Source organism: Carassius auratus, chromosome 46 (assembly GCF_003368295.1).
Source record: "Carassius auratus strain Wakin chromosome 46, ASM336829v1, whole genome shotgun sequence".
Lineage (NCBI taxonomy): Eukaryota > Metazoa > Chordata > Actinopteri > Cypriniformes > Cyprinidae > Carassius > Carassius auratus.
The window spans coordinates 11,363,373-11,381,738 of record NC_039288.1 but is presented as its reverse complement, the minus strand read 5'-3'; the positions used below and the strand labels follow the sequence as shown (position 1 = coordinate 11,381,738).

Below are 18,366 nucleotides of genomic sequence, written 5' to 3'. Positions count from 1 at the left end.
CTTCCCTTTCATTTGTCTAGTCAGAAGTGCGTATGAATGTGACAGGCACCTCTGGCTTATTTAGTTTTACTTCATTCATCCTTTATTTACCCTCATGCAGTCTTCTTTGCTGGAATTGTCAACTGTACAAATGGTGTGTGGTGTACATTGTGTTGTGTGATTACACCACAGCTTTCTCATGGAAACAGCTGTAATGGCTGCCATAACATCACCTTTTACGTTATGTGGTTCTCACGTTTGGTTTAGTACAAAGCAGTCAGGTCAGGTCAACAAAGGTGGCAGAGACATTAAACATTCAGCTTCACTGCACACGAACATGAAGCAGGACATTTAAGTTACAGTTATTTGTTATTTGTTGCACATTTAATACCAGTATGAATGAACTTGTATTGGCACAGGTATCTTAATTTTAACTTGCAGTCACAGATTCAGACTTAACTTAATGACATTATAGGTTGCTTAAAGAAATCAACCAATTAAATATTGACATCAGAATTGAAAAGACATGATTTAAAAAAAAGGATTGCTTGTAAGAGTGGTGCTTGTTTTGTGAAAAAAGAAAGAAAAGAAAAGGATCTTGTATGACCTTTAGTTTAAAGATGTTAATATTGAGTCATATTTTAAAGGGTTAGTTCACCCATATATTACAATGATGTAATTAATGACTCACCCTCATGTCGTTCAAAACCCGTAAGACCTCAGTTCATCTTCGGAACACAGTTTAAGGTATTTTAGATTTAGTCCGAGAGCTCTCAGTCCCTCCATTGAAAGTGTGTGTACGGTATACTGTCCATGTCCAGAAAGGTAATAAAACATCATCAAAGTAGTCCATGTGACATCAGAGGGTCCATTAGAATTTTTTGAAGCACCGAAAATACATTTTGGTCCAAAAATAGCAAAAACTACGACTTTATTCAGCATTGTCTTCTCTTCCGAGTCTGTTGTGAGATTTTAAAACACTGCAGTGTAGTGATATCCAGTTTGCGAACGAATCACTCGATGTAACCGGATCTTCTTGAACCAGTTCACCAAATCGAACTGAATCGTTTGAAACGGTTCGCGTCTCCAATTAGCATTAATCCACAAATGAATCGAGTCAAGAACCGTTTCTGTCGGACTGTCTGTCCGATTCGAGAACCGAGGAGCTGATGATACTGCGGATGTGTGATTCAGTGTGAAGCAGATGGACACACAGCGTGTCTGAACCGAACTGGTACTTTTGGTGATTGATTCTGAACTGATTCTGTGCTAATGTTATGAGCGCTGGTAAACCGAAGGCTTTAATCAAGGACAATCATCACCAATGACGTCATTACTTTGAGCGCAAAAAAACCTATGAACCGTTTTCTTCAACCCATTTCTTGAATCAAATTTTTTCGAAAGAATTACTGGTGATCCGAAAACCGATGCAACCGCTTCTTGCAATCGTTATCTGGCTCAGCTCGGTGTTCATCTTCAGTTCTCTCTTCACAGCAGTTCATTCAGTGTACTGTTTGAGTAAATGAATTACTCTGGGATATTGGTTTGTTTTAACTCAGAGGGAGTGTCAGCCACATTAAAAAAGTAAAAAAAAAAAAGTTATTTGTGGATTAATGCTTATTGGAGACGCAAACCATTTCAAATGATTCGGTAACACTTTAAAATAATGGTCCGTTGTTAATAAGTAACTACGCAGGAAGTAATAGGTAGTACTACATTAACACTTAACTTAATACTATTTACTAATATAGAAGCAAGATTAACTAAGCAGTAAGTAATATCTCATTTAGGACATAGGTAGTTCCTTATTAGTTATTTGATAATTACTAAAGAAAAATATCGTCATTGAGAACTACTTTGGAACTATGGCCAACTAATGAAGAATAACTAATTAATTACTAATCACAACAGCTACGTCTATAAAGTGAACAATTAGCTTCTTTATGGAAACGTGTATATATATATATATATATATATATATATATATATATATATATAGCCTATCCATATGATATATTTTATGAGCTCCATTAAGTTCAATGTCTCCAACTCTAATAACTTTAACGTTAGTGATATTATGCTGGGGAGGGCTTCTCTTTAGGAAGTGACAATAAATAATGATGTTCTCTTGTCAAAACATATTTGCATCCTTCATGAAAACATTGACTGCATTCATAGTGTTAAGCACAAAACAACATCTTCCAGATTACAATGTCTGGTAGAATATCACTAGTTCCTCACAGAAATATATGGCTGTGCAGTATGTGTCAGATAATTTTATTGTAAATTACTTGTGAAATCCATGACTCATTACTCAAGTGTTACCTTGTCAGTCCGCAGGAACTACTAGTGATCTGGCCCATTATTTTAAAGTGAAAAACATGTTAACTCCTGACTAATTACTCAAGCGTTACCTTGTCAGTCCGCAGGAACTACGAGTGATCTGGCCCATTATTTTAAAGTGAAAAACATGTTAAGTCCTGACTAATTACTCAAGTGTTACCTTGTCAGTCCGCATGAACTACTAGTGATCTGGACCATTATTTTAAAGTGAAAGATTTCACTTTAAAGTGAAAGATTTTTTATTTTAAAGACAACATTTCTTAAAACTACATAACGTTACTGTTATAAATAAACAAATAACAAACAAACAAACGTAACTGTCACACCTGGACTCATTTAGTGTGTTTTTGCCCGTGACCCAATTTCTGTCTTTCCGTGTTTTGGTTTGATTAGTTCCCAGGTGTGTCTATTCTCTTCCTCATGTGTGTTAATTTAGTGATTCCATCCACCTGTGTTTTCCCAATTATCCTTTTGTACATAAGCCTTGTCCTTTCAGTTCTGTTTGTCGGGTCTCCTCACTACCTCACTTGCAACTTGATGCTTCACTTGCTACTTACGTGTGTCTATCCTCGTCTCCGTGTTCCTTCAGGCAGCGTAAATCCGTGACAGAAGACCCGACCAGAACAGAAAAAAAGAAAGTTTAAAACTGCGTCTTTCCCTCCGTTTTGCTTTCGTTTTTTCTCAGTCTTTTTGTTTTGTAGTGTTTGATGGATCCCCTCTCTAGCCCCGGATTCCTCCTCCTCATGCTGGAGCAGGAAGGACGCTCTCTCGAGGACCACACCAGACTGTTTCTTCTACTAGCTAATGCCACCAGCTACCCGGACGACGCGCTCTGCACCTTCTACAACACAAGCCTGAACTCCAAATGCAGAGCGTTGTCGTCCGAAGATGGTCCTCGGGAGGATTTCGCCGCATACGTGGAGTGGACTCTGGCGAGAAATGGCTCCTCTTTCACCGTCAGCCCCATAGAGGATCTCGCCAGTCCCACTCCCTACCCAGAGACCAGCCAGCCACCAACTCGCTACACGGAGCCAGAGCCCACCGCAGCCGCAGAGCCCGAGCAATCCATTGACGGGGAACAGGATCTCGAGAGCGCGACTGACCAGGTGTGTGAGCCGGCCACACCGTGCATCGTGGGAGTCCTAGTGGAGATCGAGGGCGTGGAGGAAAGCCCTGCCCACACTCCTGCGACTGAGGGTGAGCTGTATGCAGTCTCTGAAGATCATATGGAGCAAGTTCTGGATCTGATGGACTGGTCTATGGAGGTAATCCCCAATTTTCCTGTTTCCCCGCTGGTTCCGTCCAGCCCTGATTCCCCTGTATACCCTCTCAGTCTCCCACTCCTACCTCCTCCAGTCATTTCCTCTGCTCCATTTCCGCTGGTTCCGCCCAGCCCTGAGTTTCCTGTATCTCCGCTGGTTCCGCCCAGCTCTGAATCTTCTGTTTCTCCGCTGGTTCCGCCCAGCCCTGAGTTTTCTGTTTCTCCGCTGGTTCCGCCCAGCCCTGAGTTTCCTGTGTCTCCGCTGGTTCCGCCCAGCCCTGAGTTTCCTGTGTCTCCGCTGGTTCCGCCCAGCCCTGAGTTTCCTGTGTCTCCGCTGGTTCCGCCCAGCCCTGAGTTTCCTGTTTCTCCGCTGGTTCCGCCCAGCTCTGAATCTTCTGTGTCTCCGCTGGTTCCGCCCAGCTCTGAATCTTCTGTGTCTCCGCTGGTTCCGCCCAGCTCTGAATCTTCTGTGTCTCCGCTGGTTCCGCCCAGCTCTGAATCTTCTGTGTCTCCGCTGGTTCCGCCCAGCTCTGAATCTTCTGTGTCTCCGCTGGTTCCGCCCAGCTCTGAATTTTCTGTGTCTCCGCTGGTTCCGCCCAGCCATGATTTTTCTGTTTCACCGCTGGTTCCGCCCAGCCCTGAATCTTCTGTGTCTCCGCTGGTTCCACCCAGCCCTGAATCTTCTGTGTCTCCTGTATTCCCTCCCAGCCTCCCTCTCCCGCCTCCTCCCAAACCTGCTGGTCCCTCTACTCCTCTTTCGCTGGTTCCGTCCAGTCCTGATCCTCCTGTCCTTCCTCCCATCCTTCTCCTCTCTCCTCCTCCTAGACCAGCCAGTTCCTCGCCATCCCTGCTGGTGCCAGTCAGTCCCGCAGCTCACCCTCAGTCCGCGCCATCGCGGCGCGATGGTTCGCCGCTGGACTGCCAGTCTCCAGCTCCGCCTTGGCGCGTTAAGGCCCTGTCTCCGCCTCCAGCCTCCGAGCCCTGGACTCCTCCTCGGTCCTTCGACCCAGCGGCTCCGCCTTGGCTCTTAGCTCCCTCGTCTCCACCGTGGCCTGTCATCCCACCTGCTCCACCGGGCTCCCTCGTCCCTCCGGCTCCACCTTGGTCAGTCGTCGACCATCCGCCGCCTCGGGACTCCTCTCCTCTGGTTCCACCTCGTCACTCCATCCCTCCGGCTCTGTCAGGCTCCTCCTTCCCTCCAGTTCCACCTCCATCCTCGGTCACTCCGGCTCCACAGCGGTCTGCCAGGACCCCGCCTCCGCCTTGGTCGCCTGAGCCTTCTGCTTCACCTAGGCCCTCCGGATCCTCGACGTCCCCCTGGCTCTGTGGCTGTGCTGCTCCATCTTGGGCTCCTCACCCACCGGTGCAGTCTCCGCCTGTCGGCCCCCTGGTGTCGTCGACCCCTCCTTCACCATGGCTCCTCCCGCCGTCGACCCCACCTTGGATCTCCGTCCTGGCTGGTCTCTGGTGGACCATCTGGCTCCTCCTGCTCCTGTCTCCTCCCTGGCTCCTTCCTCCGTCTCCTCCCTGGCTCCTCCTTCTGTGGTCCCTGTCTGCTGGCCCCCTCCTGGGAGTCCGTCCTCCACCGGAACCTCCTCCCAAGTTCCCACCCACGCCTCCCCCTGTTGTTTCTACGGTGCGAGGACGCACCTACTGGGAGGGGGGAGTACTGTCACACCTGGACTCATTTAGTGTGTTTTTGCCCGTGACCCAATTTCTGTCTTTCCGTGTTTTGGTTTGATTAGTTCCCAGGTGTGTCTATTCTCTTCCTCATGTGTGTTAATTTAGTGATTCCATCCACCTGTGTTTTCCCAATTATCCTTTTGTACATAAGCCTTGTCCTTTCAGTTCTGTTTGTCGGGTCTCCTCACTACCTCACTTGCAACTTGATGCTTCACTTGCTACTTACGTGTGTCTATCCTCGTCTCCGTGTTCCTTCAGGCAGCGTAAATCCGTGACAGTAACGTTAATCATTTATTTTTTGCGAAAATATCAAAAGTGGTACCAAAAGTAGTTCAAATGATAATGAGTTCCAGTCGCAGTCCTCTATATGGAGGTAATAGTTTTTATAGGGTACAGAGCAGAATTTAATTTATTAATCCATGAAATTATGTATCTGTCTTCTCTCCGTGAAGGCGCACTGGCGCAGTACTCAAATGTCATAAACTTAAACACAACATGTCGCAATCTGTGACGAATTGGATGAGGACCAATGAGCGTTCGATATCAGTGCCATAAACCATGTCGTAACGTGGCGCACTGGCGCTATTTTCAAATTCGAATCATAACGAGCGTGAGCTTTGACTGTGACGGACGCTGTTGCTGAGAATGAATATGAAGACCCATTGATAAAGGGCTGATTTTGGATATGTTCCTTGCAAACATCTGGATTCTAAAGATATGCAGTACAGCAAACAAATAAAATGGATGTGATTTGTAATTGTATGCTGTGCTTTTGTGTGTATCTATGGTTTGCAGCATGCACAGAAATTTTATTTCCTATTAAATAGACGAGTAAACTGTTTTCAATAAATTGAATAAAAACATGTATTGATATGACAATTAAATACAACAGATTTAAATCATTAAAGCCACGATTTTAATATTAATACATGGGAATTCATATACATTCACACTTTATGTTAGAATATTTACGTTTTTTTAGCTGCTAACACGTAAGTATTTGTAAATTTTACTGCTATAAATACGTCTAAATTGTACGTTTCTATGTGCATGAAAACGTAAGTAAATATACGTGTGATAGAATCACATTTAACGTAAAAATACACACGTATTCTCATGAGATCACGTTGAACACTCGAGTAAAGAGTCATGGATTTCACAAGTAATTTACAATAAAATTATCTGACACATACTGTACAGCCATATATTTCTGTGAGGAACTAGTGATATTCTACCAGACATTGTAATCTGGAAGATGTTGTTTTGTGCTTAACACTATAAATGCAGTCAATGTTTTCATGAAGGATGCAAATATGTTTTGACAAGAGAACATCATTATTTATTGTCACTTCCTAAAGCGAAGCCCTCCCCAGCATAATATCACTAACGTTAAAGTTATTAGAGTTGGAGACATTGAACTTAATGGAGCTCATTAAATATATCATATGGATAGGCTATATATATATATATATATATATATATATATATATATATATATATATATATATATATATATATATATATATATATATATATACGTTTCCATAAAGAAGCTAATTGTTCACTTTATAGACGTAGCTGTTGTGATTAGTAATTAATTGGTTATTCTTCATTAGTTGGCCATAGTTCCAAAGTAGTTCTCAATGACGATATTTTTCTTTAGTAATTATCAAATACCTAATAAGGAACTACCTATGTCCTAAATGAGCTATTACTTACTGCTTAGTTAATCTTGCTTCTATATTAGTTAATAGTATTAAGTTAAGTGTTAATGTAGTACTACCTATTACTTCCTGCGTAGTTACTTATTAACAACGGACCATTATTTTAAAGTGTTACCAATGATTCAATTCGATTTGGTGAACTGGTTCAAGAAGATCCGGTTACATCAAGTGATTTGTTCGCGAACTGGATATCACTACACTGCAGTGAACGGGCTCACAACAGACCCGGAAGAGACAATACTGAATAAAGTCATAGTTTTTGCTATTTTTGGACCAAAATGTATTTTCAATTCTTCAACAAATTCTAACTGAAATTGTGTTGATTACTTGTGGATTACTGTGATTTTTTTTATCAGATTTTTGGACGGCACCCATTTGCTGCACAGGATTCTTTGGTAAGCAAATTAGTAATGCTAAATTTCTCAAAATCTATTCTGATGAAAAAACTAACTCATCAACAATGTAAATTGTCAGCATTTTTTTTTTTTTTTTTTTTTTTTTTGGGTGAACTATTTCTTTAATGCTTGTATTGTAGACAGTCCTGAAACCAAATAGGCCCAAGTGTTTTGGGTTTCTAAGGCAAAGCACGTAAAGAGTAAAATTGCAGATTATTTAAGGGCTTTACATAAAAATTTTAATCAGACTAGCTTGAATGAAGAGCTTTTGGTGGCACCAGCATTAAGAAATGGCACTTCTCCACTAATGACACTCAAGTCAAGTTCAAGAATAGAACCCACGATGCAACAACAACAACATAATTACGGCCATTCCATAATATATAATGATATACTGTGGGATTCCAATGAAAACAGGATGACAGTCTTACTACCTCCAACGATGTCTCAATTTCCACTTTAACAACTCACTAAATCCATACAGCTTCTGAATAATTATCATAAAACCCTGTTTTCATCTGCCTCTATAAAGCAAGCACAGGTTGTTTTCCTAATTCTGAAGAAAGTCGTCGATGATAAACCAACAGCGTTTCATGATCAGAGGCGCATCCCGCCTGACGTCTCACTCTCTTTGCTTAAAATGATAAATTTTAACAACATGCTTTACACCCTTGTTACATTTTATTGTATATTTATGTTTTAGTAAATCAATTCCAACTTGAAATAAACCAAGCTGGTAATTATTCACTTGTTGTTGGTTTTGTTTTGGTCCTGTATTTTCACCCTTTTACAGCGGGCCGTATTTCATTTATATTTCCATCTCTCCCCCCACTTTCAGTGAATAGGATAGTTTGCCTGTTTTAATATTCAGTGTCCCTCATGTTCAATTTGCATCAGACGTCCTAGTGTTCCATTTCCCAGAATCCTCTCTGTCCAACATAAATTGGGTGCATGTTGCAGTGAAATGACAACACTAGGGTCTTAATGGAGATGTCTATTAGCTGTTTATTTAATATTTTTACCCAACAAATGCAATATCAAAACCAAGCAAACCCACAGAGACGCCTCGGTTATGAGGGAGGACAATGATGCACCATAGCAAATCCAGTTTCATGTTCATTTTAGGAAGGTCAGTTTGAAGACTTCTGCTTGCAAGAGTAAGGAGGATTTCAATTGCGTTGGCTGATCAGTCAAGTCAGTGTGTTTCATACATCATTCGCTGAATGTGTCCAGTCTATTCTACGTTATTCAAAATTTCTCCTTTTGTGCTGAACATCATACAGTATTAGAACATGCATAATTTGAGCTTTCATGCTACAAAATTACCAAAAAGCACCATAAAAGTATAATAAAACGTCAAGCACATTATTTTACATTTTTATTCAATAAAAATCCGGAGACCAACCCTAGGAGTTGGTACCCTAATGGAGCTTTAGTATGGGCACTAATTACATGTACAAAAAAAAAAAAAAAAAAAAAAAAAAAAAAAGACCTGTACAGTTTTCCTTTGGTGTTTCACAGAAGAAATAAAGTCATTCAGATTTTCAGTAACTTAAGGGTGAGTAAATTATGACAGGTTTTTCATTTTCAGATGAGCTAATCTTTCAACAAAAGCTCAAACTACAACAAACAGTCTGTCTGACAGCAATCTCAAGCACATGCGAAAGCAAACATACATGCCACATAAATTCCCAGCCTAGCGATATGAGATGAAACTCCATACGGAACAGGAAAATTAGCTCTCACAGCTTTCTTATATTGACCCAGTATGAAAATCAAATTACAGCAGGCTGTTCAAGGCTTAATATTTATGCCCAGACTCTCTATCCGGGCTCCCTGTAGGAAGAGTTGATGAGCTCCAGCTTGTCTGTAATTGAGAAGTGTTTCCAGGTCAGTGTGTGTGCCACTGTGCTCTGGTGTGTGTGAAAGGGGATATTTACTCTGTGAATGGGGGATGAATGGAGTTACAACTCTATTTACCAAAGCCTGTAAAAGCTGCTCAACTAATCTTCTTCACAAAGCCAAGTAGAATCCAAAAGGATTCAGGCACAGCATTACAAAGTTAAATTGTTCTTTTATGCCATGCCACTGCCCTGACAATTTTTCATGGAATGGCTTCTCTAATGGAACATAAAGCTCTTTTGGCTGAAGAACTTTTATTTCTCTTTTGTTTTGTATTTCATCTCTCTTATTTATTTATTTATTTATTTATTTTCACACTCTGACATATATATAGCAATTATAAGTCGCTTTGGATAAAAGCATCAGCTAAAAGTGAATGTAGATATAGAATTATTAATTGATTGCCAAAACAGCATTTTAATCCATTGGTATGATAAAATTTTTTTATTTTTTTATTATGATCATGTTTTGTGCCAATAACGTCATCTGCAATTTCGGGTATTTTAAGTAAGTAGAATTAATAATATCTTGATAAATTAATCGATTAGCATTCCCATTAATTTTAACGGCCCATGCTTGGGCTAGATGGTATACAGCTATGGCCACTGGGCATGCGCACATCAACATTGCATACTTTTTATCAAGCTAAACAACAATAATAACTGTATTTGCATTATTGTATGGGGTATGTTTAGGGTTGGGGAAGGTGTAAATGTTTACAAAGCATAATCTAATAGGTAGCAAATTTAATTTATTGTTACTTTCCAGCCATAGTTGTATCCCTTCTAGACACAACATGCTTGGTCCAGAAGCTGCCCATTAGTGATACATTTTCAGTAACTCTGCATGTTGCATCGTACACAAGAAGGTGGTGTCAAGTCAGAGAGTGATTCAAATACTTTTTTCTAAATTGTGATTTCAGTTGAGAAAAAAACAATAGGTGCGTTCGAATTCACGCAGCATTGCACAAACCGATCGCTATCGGACTTGAAGCAGTGCATGCTGGTTAGAAATTTTGTCCGACTTGAGACGGCACAGAAGTGTGGCATCAAAGTACCGCGAGAGCGAAACCAAAAAGAGTCACTGAATCATTTTCTCAACAGATTCATTCTAAACAATGGTTCAGCTCTGTGTGTGTTTGCTTGGAGTTGTGCAATAGTTGTTTGTGTTTTACTACTTTTGTACCTATTTTCATAGTCAGGGCAAATATGGGTGAGGTAACTGGAAATTGTCTGTATCAAATGTAAGTTACGCAATATTAACACAGTTTATTGAATTGTTGTAAGAAAAGTGAAATCTCACACTTTTGTGCATGTGAAATTTCATAAATCTTACTTGAAATCATGCTTGCAATATCACATGACACAAAATGTTGTGTAAAACACACATTCAAACTGTGAACAGTTAAAATAAATGCACATCACATGTCATAAATGCATTACACCTGTCGCACATCAGACGGCTTGTTTTCATCTGCTTACATGCTGCAGACATTTCATAGTTGAGATATAACATTTGTTATTACACTGTTCTCATCATACAGCAGCCAAGGGTTTATTTATTGTGTATGCAGCTAAATAGCTAAGCAAATAGACTTTAGTATGATGATATTTTCTTTTTGCTTGCGACATCAATGTTGTCCGAGTGATGGTTGTTTTATTGTTTTTTTTTTTCCATGGCACTCTTCAGTTCTGTGCTATTTATGCCTTTTTACCGTCCAAATAATTAATCAGCTCTGACACAACAGGAAAAGAAACAGCTTTTAATTACATATGATGAAATAACAAATTATGTTGGCCTTGTTCCCAAAAATACTGGAGCCAGTGCATGGTAATCCATTACAGGCAGAGAAAAACAGTGTGGGAGGGAAACAGAGGGCTGTGAGATATAAGCTTTGTTCGGATTAAATCAATACACATGCTTTGTTCATGTGTGTGTGTCGGCATGTGTCTGTGTTATTGCATATGAGATCCTTTGCGATCCATCAAGATCTATTCAAAATGTTGAGTGTCAGGCCGCAATGCTACACTTGCATATCAGCAAATGCTGATGCATTAGACACTAGCAGTATATTCTTAAAAATGAGCAAAATGTATCATCTTCCATCCTTAAAATGCTGTCTCTCTAGGTTTTGGAAAGGAGAATTTGTGTTTACACGCATTGGGTTCGGTGGATGAACACAAATACACTCAGGGTTTTGTTGACATGCAGAGACCTCTGTTTTTCATTGCCACCTTGTGAGCATGTTTTCAGAAATGAATTCTCACCGAGTCTGTAGTGAACTGGATTTCCCAGAAGACTTCCTGCATCTCCGGGTTTCAGTTCTACTCTTGACCACAGAGGGGAACACTCGGAATGAAATTAAACACTTCCCCGCAGAGAACTACAGCCTCTCTCAGATAGACTGACACAGAGAGAATGGACTTTGGGAGGAAGGAAAAAGAGGGTTAGATGTCATTTTTAAAAGATTAGTTTATTCAAAAATGAGAATAACATTTTCTTTCATCATTTATTCACGCTTATCTCTTCTCAAACCTTTATAACTTCACTAAAAGAAAACTCTGAGCACTATTTTCTTTTGCATGCAATTACAATAAGTGATGATTAATGCTTTGAAGCTTCAAAAAGGTTGGAAAAGTTTCATAAAAGTATCATAAAAGTGGTCCATATAGTTTTATTTTTTTATTTTTTTATTTTTTATTTTATGAAATCATACAACATACTTTCTGTGAAGAAACAAACATATGTTTAAGTATTTATTCATTATAATGCATTAAAAATTAGATAGGTAGTTATTTTTTTTATCTTTTCAAATGAATCATTTAATTTGGTTCACAAAAAAAATGGAGTTTTCTTTCACAAATCGGTTCTCAAGTTCAACTCAGGGACTGAATTGAGTGAAGAACAATACAAATTTGTTTTTCTCCTTTAGGAGTTAGACTTCACCAGTTTTTAGGTGCATTTCATCTTTTTTTGAAGCCTCAAAGTTTCGATCCTCATTTATTGTAAGAGCAACCAGCACAAGTTTCATCGTTTATCCTTTTGAGTTCCAATGAAGAAAAAAATCAGTGGAAAAAAAAATGGGTGTGACACAAAAATTCTGGGTGAACTGTCAATTGTAGAAAAACAGAAAGGGTGAGGGGGAAAAGAGCCGAACGGGGAAAAATGTGCATGATTTGTGAGCGAGTTGATAAAGAAAGAATGATATGCAATAAAGACAGAAAGACTGTTTTCAATAAACACATTAGCTCTATATTTCAGATTAATGCTAACAATTAAATGACACATAGGAACAACACTTTTATAAAGCCCTGTGGATATGGACAGGGCACTATGCATATTTAATCTGAATAGCCTGCAATAGAGGCCATTATGGCCGTGTAATTACGGTAATGCTCTAACAGGGTCTTTTGTCCAGAGTGCTGCATTCACTCTCTGGAGCCCTGTTTTTGTTGGGTTGTATATTTTTCTACGTCCAACGAAAAGTTGCAGCATTATCATCTTTTTCCCCCCGTTTCTTTTTTCTTCTTCTTCACTCACACTTCTCTGGGTGAAGTGATTTCTTACTCACTACAGTGTTTCTCTAAATAAGAATGTGATTTGAAGCCACCTGCTATCACGTACACACAGCCAAACCTGCCTTAGTTCAGTCGATTTTAAATTAACAGTGACACCAGGCCCATTTTCTCTCCCGGTCAGACCAACAGAATGATTATTCTTCTCATCCAACTATCAGACTTAACTGTTTCCAATCTGAAAAGGTTAACGGGACGGGAAGGAGTTTGTAGTTAATATATGCCTTGTTTGCAGCTTCCGTGTTTACGTATCCAAAGAGTGCCTTTTTTGCTTTATTTATCCATAACTATGTGTGGAAGCTGGTGTGTGTGCTCCGAATGTTATGGCAGATCCACTTTAGTACCAGCGTAGCATGAAGCACAGTTGCCGTACATGCAGAAGATTTGGTGGTTCTGGTGGGGTTCTGGAGCTTATCTGGACCCTGCAGGTCTTCTGACTGTTCCTTAATCCCCTCACACATTATCATAACAAGGGCATATGAAAAAAACAACAACAAAAAACTACATTAAGTCTCAACATGTAAACATTCAGAAAAGCAAAGAATTTCAGAGCAATCTGTAATGTAAATTGGGAGCTCAACTTCTTCGCTATGGTAGACTGGGCTCCTTAATTCAAAGGAAATTTAAAATACCACTTTTTGAGGAATTAAATGTGTTTGTTTGCATGTAATTGTGTGGCTTTCATTCTCAGGCTCAAAACTTGTTGCTGTCTCTCTGTTTCTCTCCTGTAGGAATCAGACACCTCGGTGGTTGCAGTGAGACCCCACCTGCTCAGCCACAGCTGTACATGGAGACCCCAAGTTGGGCAGGTCAGTGTGTTTGTGGAGGTCATGCACTAAATGTTTGTCTAGATGCATTGTGTAGCTGTAGATAAGTTTGTTTATTTATCATAACAAATTTGGAGAAATTTAGCATGGCATCATTTTGCTGACCGGTGGATCCTCTGCAGTGATTGGGTGCCACGCACAGATTTAATGCTAAATTTCTCCTAATTTGATGAAGAAACCTCATCTGCATCTTGAGTCAGTTTTCAGCTAATTTTTTTTGGCTGAACTGTTTTTTTTTTTCAGTCACGTATTTGTTGGTTAAGTTTAGTTAATTAATTTATAGAGAAATTTTGCCTATTGGCAGCAAATAAGTCTGATTGCTACTGGGGACCCCTCAATATATAGTTTCATGATCTTCCTGGTGTTGAGTTAGATGTTATTTCAAGAGGCAATGGTGTTGTAAGCAAAGGTTGGGTTGAAATTGAGTCTGACTCTTCAATTCATGGGATGGATTTCAAATTTTTGAACAATTTACATTTTTAGTCTTTCTCTCTCTCTCCAATATCATCCTTACCCGCTGTATGTCTTAGTGTCATTGTTTTCTGACTGTCTGGGGTGTTTCCTCAGTGGATTAGTTACTAGAAACCTGGTAGATAGAGTTTAGGTCTCATTCATTAATATTTACAAACAAATTTCATACATGCCTGCAAACAAAGTTTACATCACATTCAAAATTGATGTATATTAATAAAGCTCTTATTTTTATCTATGAAAATTGCATGTAGATAGATGGATAGAGAGATAGACAGAGGGGCCGTTTAGACAACAACGTTTTCAGCTAAAAACTGGAAACTTTTTATCCCTTTTGACTGTTTGTTTACGCAGCAACAGCATTTTGGGTTCTGAAAATGCATTTTTTATTTTTTTTTAAGTTAGGGATGTGCCTGCATAGCGAATCCATATTCGGAAAGGCATGGAAAACAAATAATATGTTGTACGGAGCCACTAAAGGGACAAGGTTAGCCGCTTGCTAGCGGTTGCCTTTTAAATAACAGTACATAAAATTTCACTTACCACATAAACAAAGTGTAAGGAGAGATGACTGATAGGACAAAGGGAACCTTTCCGAATACCGAATTGGGATTCGGGCGCATTCCTATTCAAAGTGTAAGTCTTTGAAAATGGCACGTTACCATTTCCGTGTAAACACCCAATACAGGAATCTTTGAAAACAGTGATGTCATGCGCGTTCGTAGTACATGTTAGGTATTTAGACATGTGCAGTACTTGTTGATTTTAACCCTCTGATGGTCTTCGTTTCCTGTATACACTCGTGTCTCCAGAGACCCCAGACAATAACATTTAATTTTGTAACAAGATAATAGTTTTTTTTTTTTTTTTTACAAATGTAATTTTACTCTGTTTGTTAATGTTTCTACTCAACATTTATTTGTTTTTGGAGGATTTATGATATCTTTTAAATTTCTATAAATAAATAAATAAATAAATATTTATTTAAATAGGCTTTTTACAAAAAAAACAGCATTTGATGTAAAATTCACTTGATAAAAGACACAGATTTCTAACTTTCATTCATGGGGATAACATGGATCATTTTAAATGATTTAATGTAACATTTATACCCATTTTTTGGAAAATGCAGTTTTAAAATAAATTTAAAAATCACTTTAACCACTAGATGGCTATAGAGCTCCACTATATGCTATTTGCTATTTGACTACCTGAAAGATATCTTTTCACAAGTTGGATTCAGTTGGATTCATATCTAAACATTATAAAATCACAATTATAACAAAAATAAAATATTTTTTGTCAAAGTTTAGTATTTTTTATATAATAATAATGTAATAATGTTACATTACAATGCATTGCAGGCAGTAAGCATGGTAAACTGCATGACTTCTGTAGACGGGGTTGGAGCAGGTTTGTGTGTGTGTGTGTGTGTGTGTGTGTGCTAAATTGTTTTGTCTCATCCTGTCATCTCTCTCTCACTCCCTCTTTGGTGGTTCTGAATTTTGCATGATTTTTTAGAAATAATTATAAGAGAGCAGTTGTTTTATAACCTGAGTGTGAGTGTGTGTGTGTGTGTGTGTGTGTGTGTGTGTGTACACATTGTCGGTGTCAGTGTCACAACTTTATATTTGTGTTGGTTCTGCATTTTGGATGATTTTATTTGACAAATGATAAGAGAACAGTTTTTATAGTCTCAAAAATGTATTCCTCTATATGTGTGTGTGTGTGTGTGTGTGTGTGTACGCGTGTTGTGAGCAATATAATTTAGCATTGTGGATGTTTTTTGCATTGGTGGAAGTGTGCCACTTTATTTGTCCCATTTCTTTCGATTTGTTCTGCGTTGATGTTTGATGATGAATTTAGTCTTATTTTGATTGCGAGACCACAAGTTTTTTTTGTAGATCTAGAAAGTGTTGAGAGCCGTAGAAGGTTTCATACCATTTGGACAGAGGGACATTTTTTTTTTTAATTTGAGCAAAAGTCATTTGGGGTCAGAAAAGACCCCAGAAACCATCTGAGGGTTAAAGGCAAGCGCTAACAAACATACACATCAATGGCAGAGTATAAGGTACTGTTGTTGTTGCTCAAGAGTTTGCTAACGCTTTTTTTTTTAAGCAAAGTGTGGATTTACTTCACCAATATTACAACCAATGGAGGAGATCATATAAATCATATAATCGTCACTTTCATTTTCATCGTCACAGGTACTGTTTACTAACAAGGTGACAGCACCAACTACTGGCCTGGCATACATAATACAATGTTTTTGGCCATTTTCGTGTTATCATGAATCACTTTTAAAAACGTTGTTGTGTATACGTGAAGCTTTTTAAAACAGCGGAAAAACTTTTTTTTTGTTTTTGACTATACCGTTGTCATGTAAAAATAGCCCGAGAGTGGTGTGGTCTGAATTTAGAAAGTGTGAACTTATTCATAGATCTTGATTTTTGTTTGAAAATGTTTGCATACAAGTTTTGCCCACAAATGTTTGAATGTATGGTGAATGAGACCTAATTTAGACTTAATTTTCCTTGTGCCCTTAAACAGAATCTGAGTTAACTTGAAGTTCATCTTACTGGTCTTACCTTTTCTTCTGGCAATGTAAAAGTGCCTTATAAGACCAAAATGACTAACACAGTCGCATTGGTCTGGTGTGTGTGTCCCTTCACAGATGTGGTTCTCAATTGCAGAAATAAAACCATGCAAAACTTAAAACAAAATGATAAAATAAAATGCAAGTGACCATTTCATTTTGCATTGTTAGGACAGAAAATTGAATCCGCTTATTGTTAATATCATACTCCACGGTGTTATCTTTCACTGTTGAAGCTTGCCAAATTAGACAGAAGCCAGCACGGACAGGTTGCATGACATATCGCTATCCTTAAAAGCAGACAATACTAGATAAGATAAAGAACTATAAATTGCTTGTTTTAAATTTCGGTGCTGTGTTGGATCGCCACTTGATGTCCACATAAAAATTTTGCTCCTGAGCCAAACTAGTAGAGAATTGCTACTGTAGAGCTGTAAATGAGTGTGTGTCTTTAAACGTGTGGAGAGGAAAGGGCCGGAGCAAGGGAGTGAGAGAGGAGTGGTTTAAGTAGTGCTGACGACAGGCCTTTGATTCTGAGCATGCCCATTAGAGGGAGCCATAAATCCTGGGCTCTCCGGACTGCCTGTGTCAGCAGTCCGTGGAATGAATTGATATTAAACGCGACAAAAAGCCTCTTTAATTCTGCCTCCACCAGCCTCTCTCTCTCTCTCTCTCTCACTTCTTCCATTCCTCACTCACTCTCTCTCTCTCTCTCTCTTTCCCTCCATTTCTTTTCTCTGCCTTCCCTGTTCTGAACAGTAATTGAAAAGAGGGAGGAGGGGAAAAAAAGCCTAGTGAAGCCAAGCCTGTCATCATAAAAACATCTGCAATTACATCCGCTCTATTCATTATTTATGAAAGTCATTAATTAAATATTACTCACAAATAGCAATAGCATTTTCCCCCTTTTTTGCCCTGATGTTGTCTTCAAAATGAGCATGTTTTCTGCCAAACATCACAATGCCGTCTGCAGTAAATGTTTATGTTTAGACATTAAGAATGATTATGTACAACCAAGGCCTGTGGTGAACTTAGAGTGGTCTTTACTTCTTGAGAGAGGTGGCGTTTTCACCGCACACCTTAGTGCTGAAATAATGGAGATAACTTGACTCACTTTCAGGCAGATGGGATATTCTAAAACAGCCACCTTTCTCATTTTTATAGGCCTGTCTAATGAGAATAGGAAGTGCTGTCACAGGATGACATCACCCCCACACATGATGTGCTAAAACTGTGACCGGTGGGATTTCAGGTGCCAATTTGATAAGTTAGACCTGCTATTCCCAAAATTGTAAAGATGAGGAATGATATATCAAACAAAGAGCTCCATGGCGTGACGCTCTTTTAAAACGAGCTGGATGACATTCTAAGTGGGGAGCCAGGATTCTCTGAGAGCACCGACCAGCGCCAGGTACAGCTGTTGTAACTCTTTCACTTAGCGGGGCCCCTACATGGAGGCTCTCAGCCGGTACGAGGGCCCACGCTCACGACACGTACGTGATGGATTGAGTCAGGGAAAGCCATCATCTGGTCGTGCACACGCGTGCTGAGCGAGGTGAGCCACGCGTGATTAATGATATTTGCCTGGAGTCATCGAAAGCTGGATTTAA

The 18,366-nt window shown here is 39.4% G+C and overlaps 1 protein-coding gene across 5 annotated transcripts in view; it reads left to right on the top strand.

The window, feature by feature from the left end:
• Positions 1 to 18,366, top strand: part of LOC113064176 (RNA binding protein fox-1 homolog 3-like) — a 293,847-nt gene that overhangs the window by 68,152 nt on the left and 207,329 nt on the right. For all 5 annotated transcript variants that reach the window (XM_026234795.1, XM_026234798.1, XM_026234797.1 and 2 more), the window contains exon 2: positions 13,594 to 13,671. In XM_026234795.1, coding sequence (XP_026090580.1) covers positions 13,650 to 13,671 — 22 coding nt within the window. In that variant the 5' untranslated portion in view covers positions 13,594 to 13,649. The remainder of the gene's footprint in view (positions 1 to 13,593; positions 13,672 to 18,366) is intronic.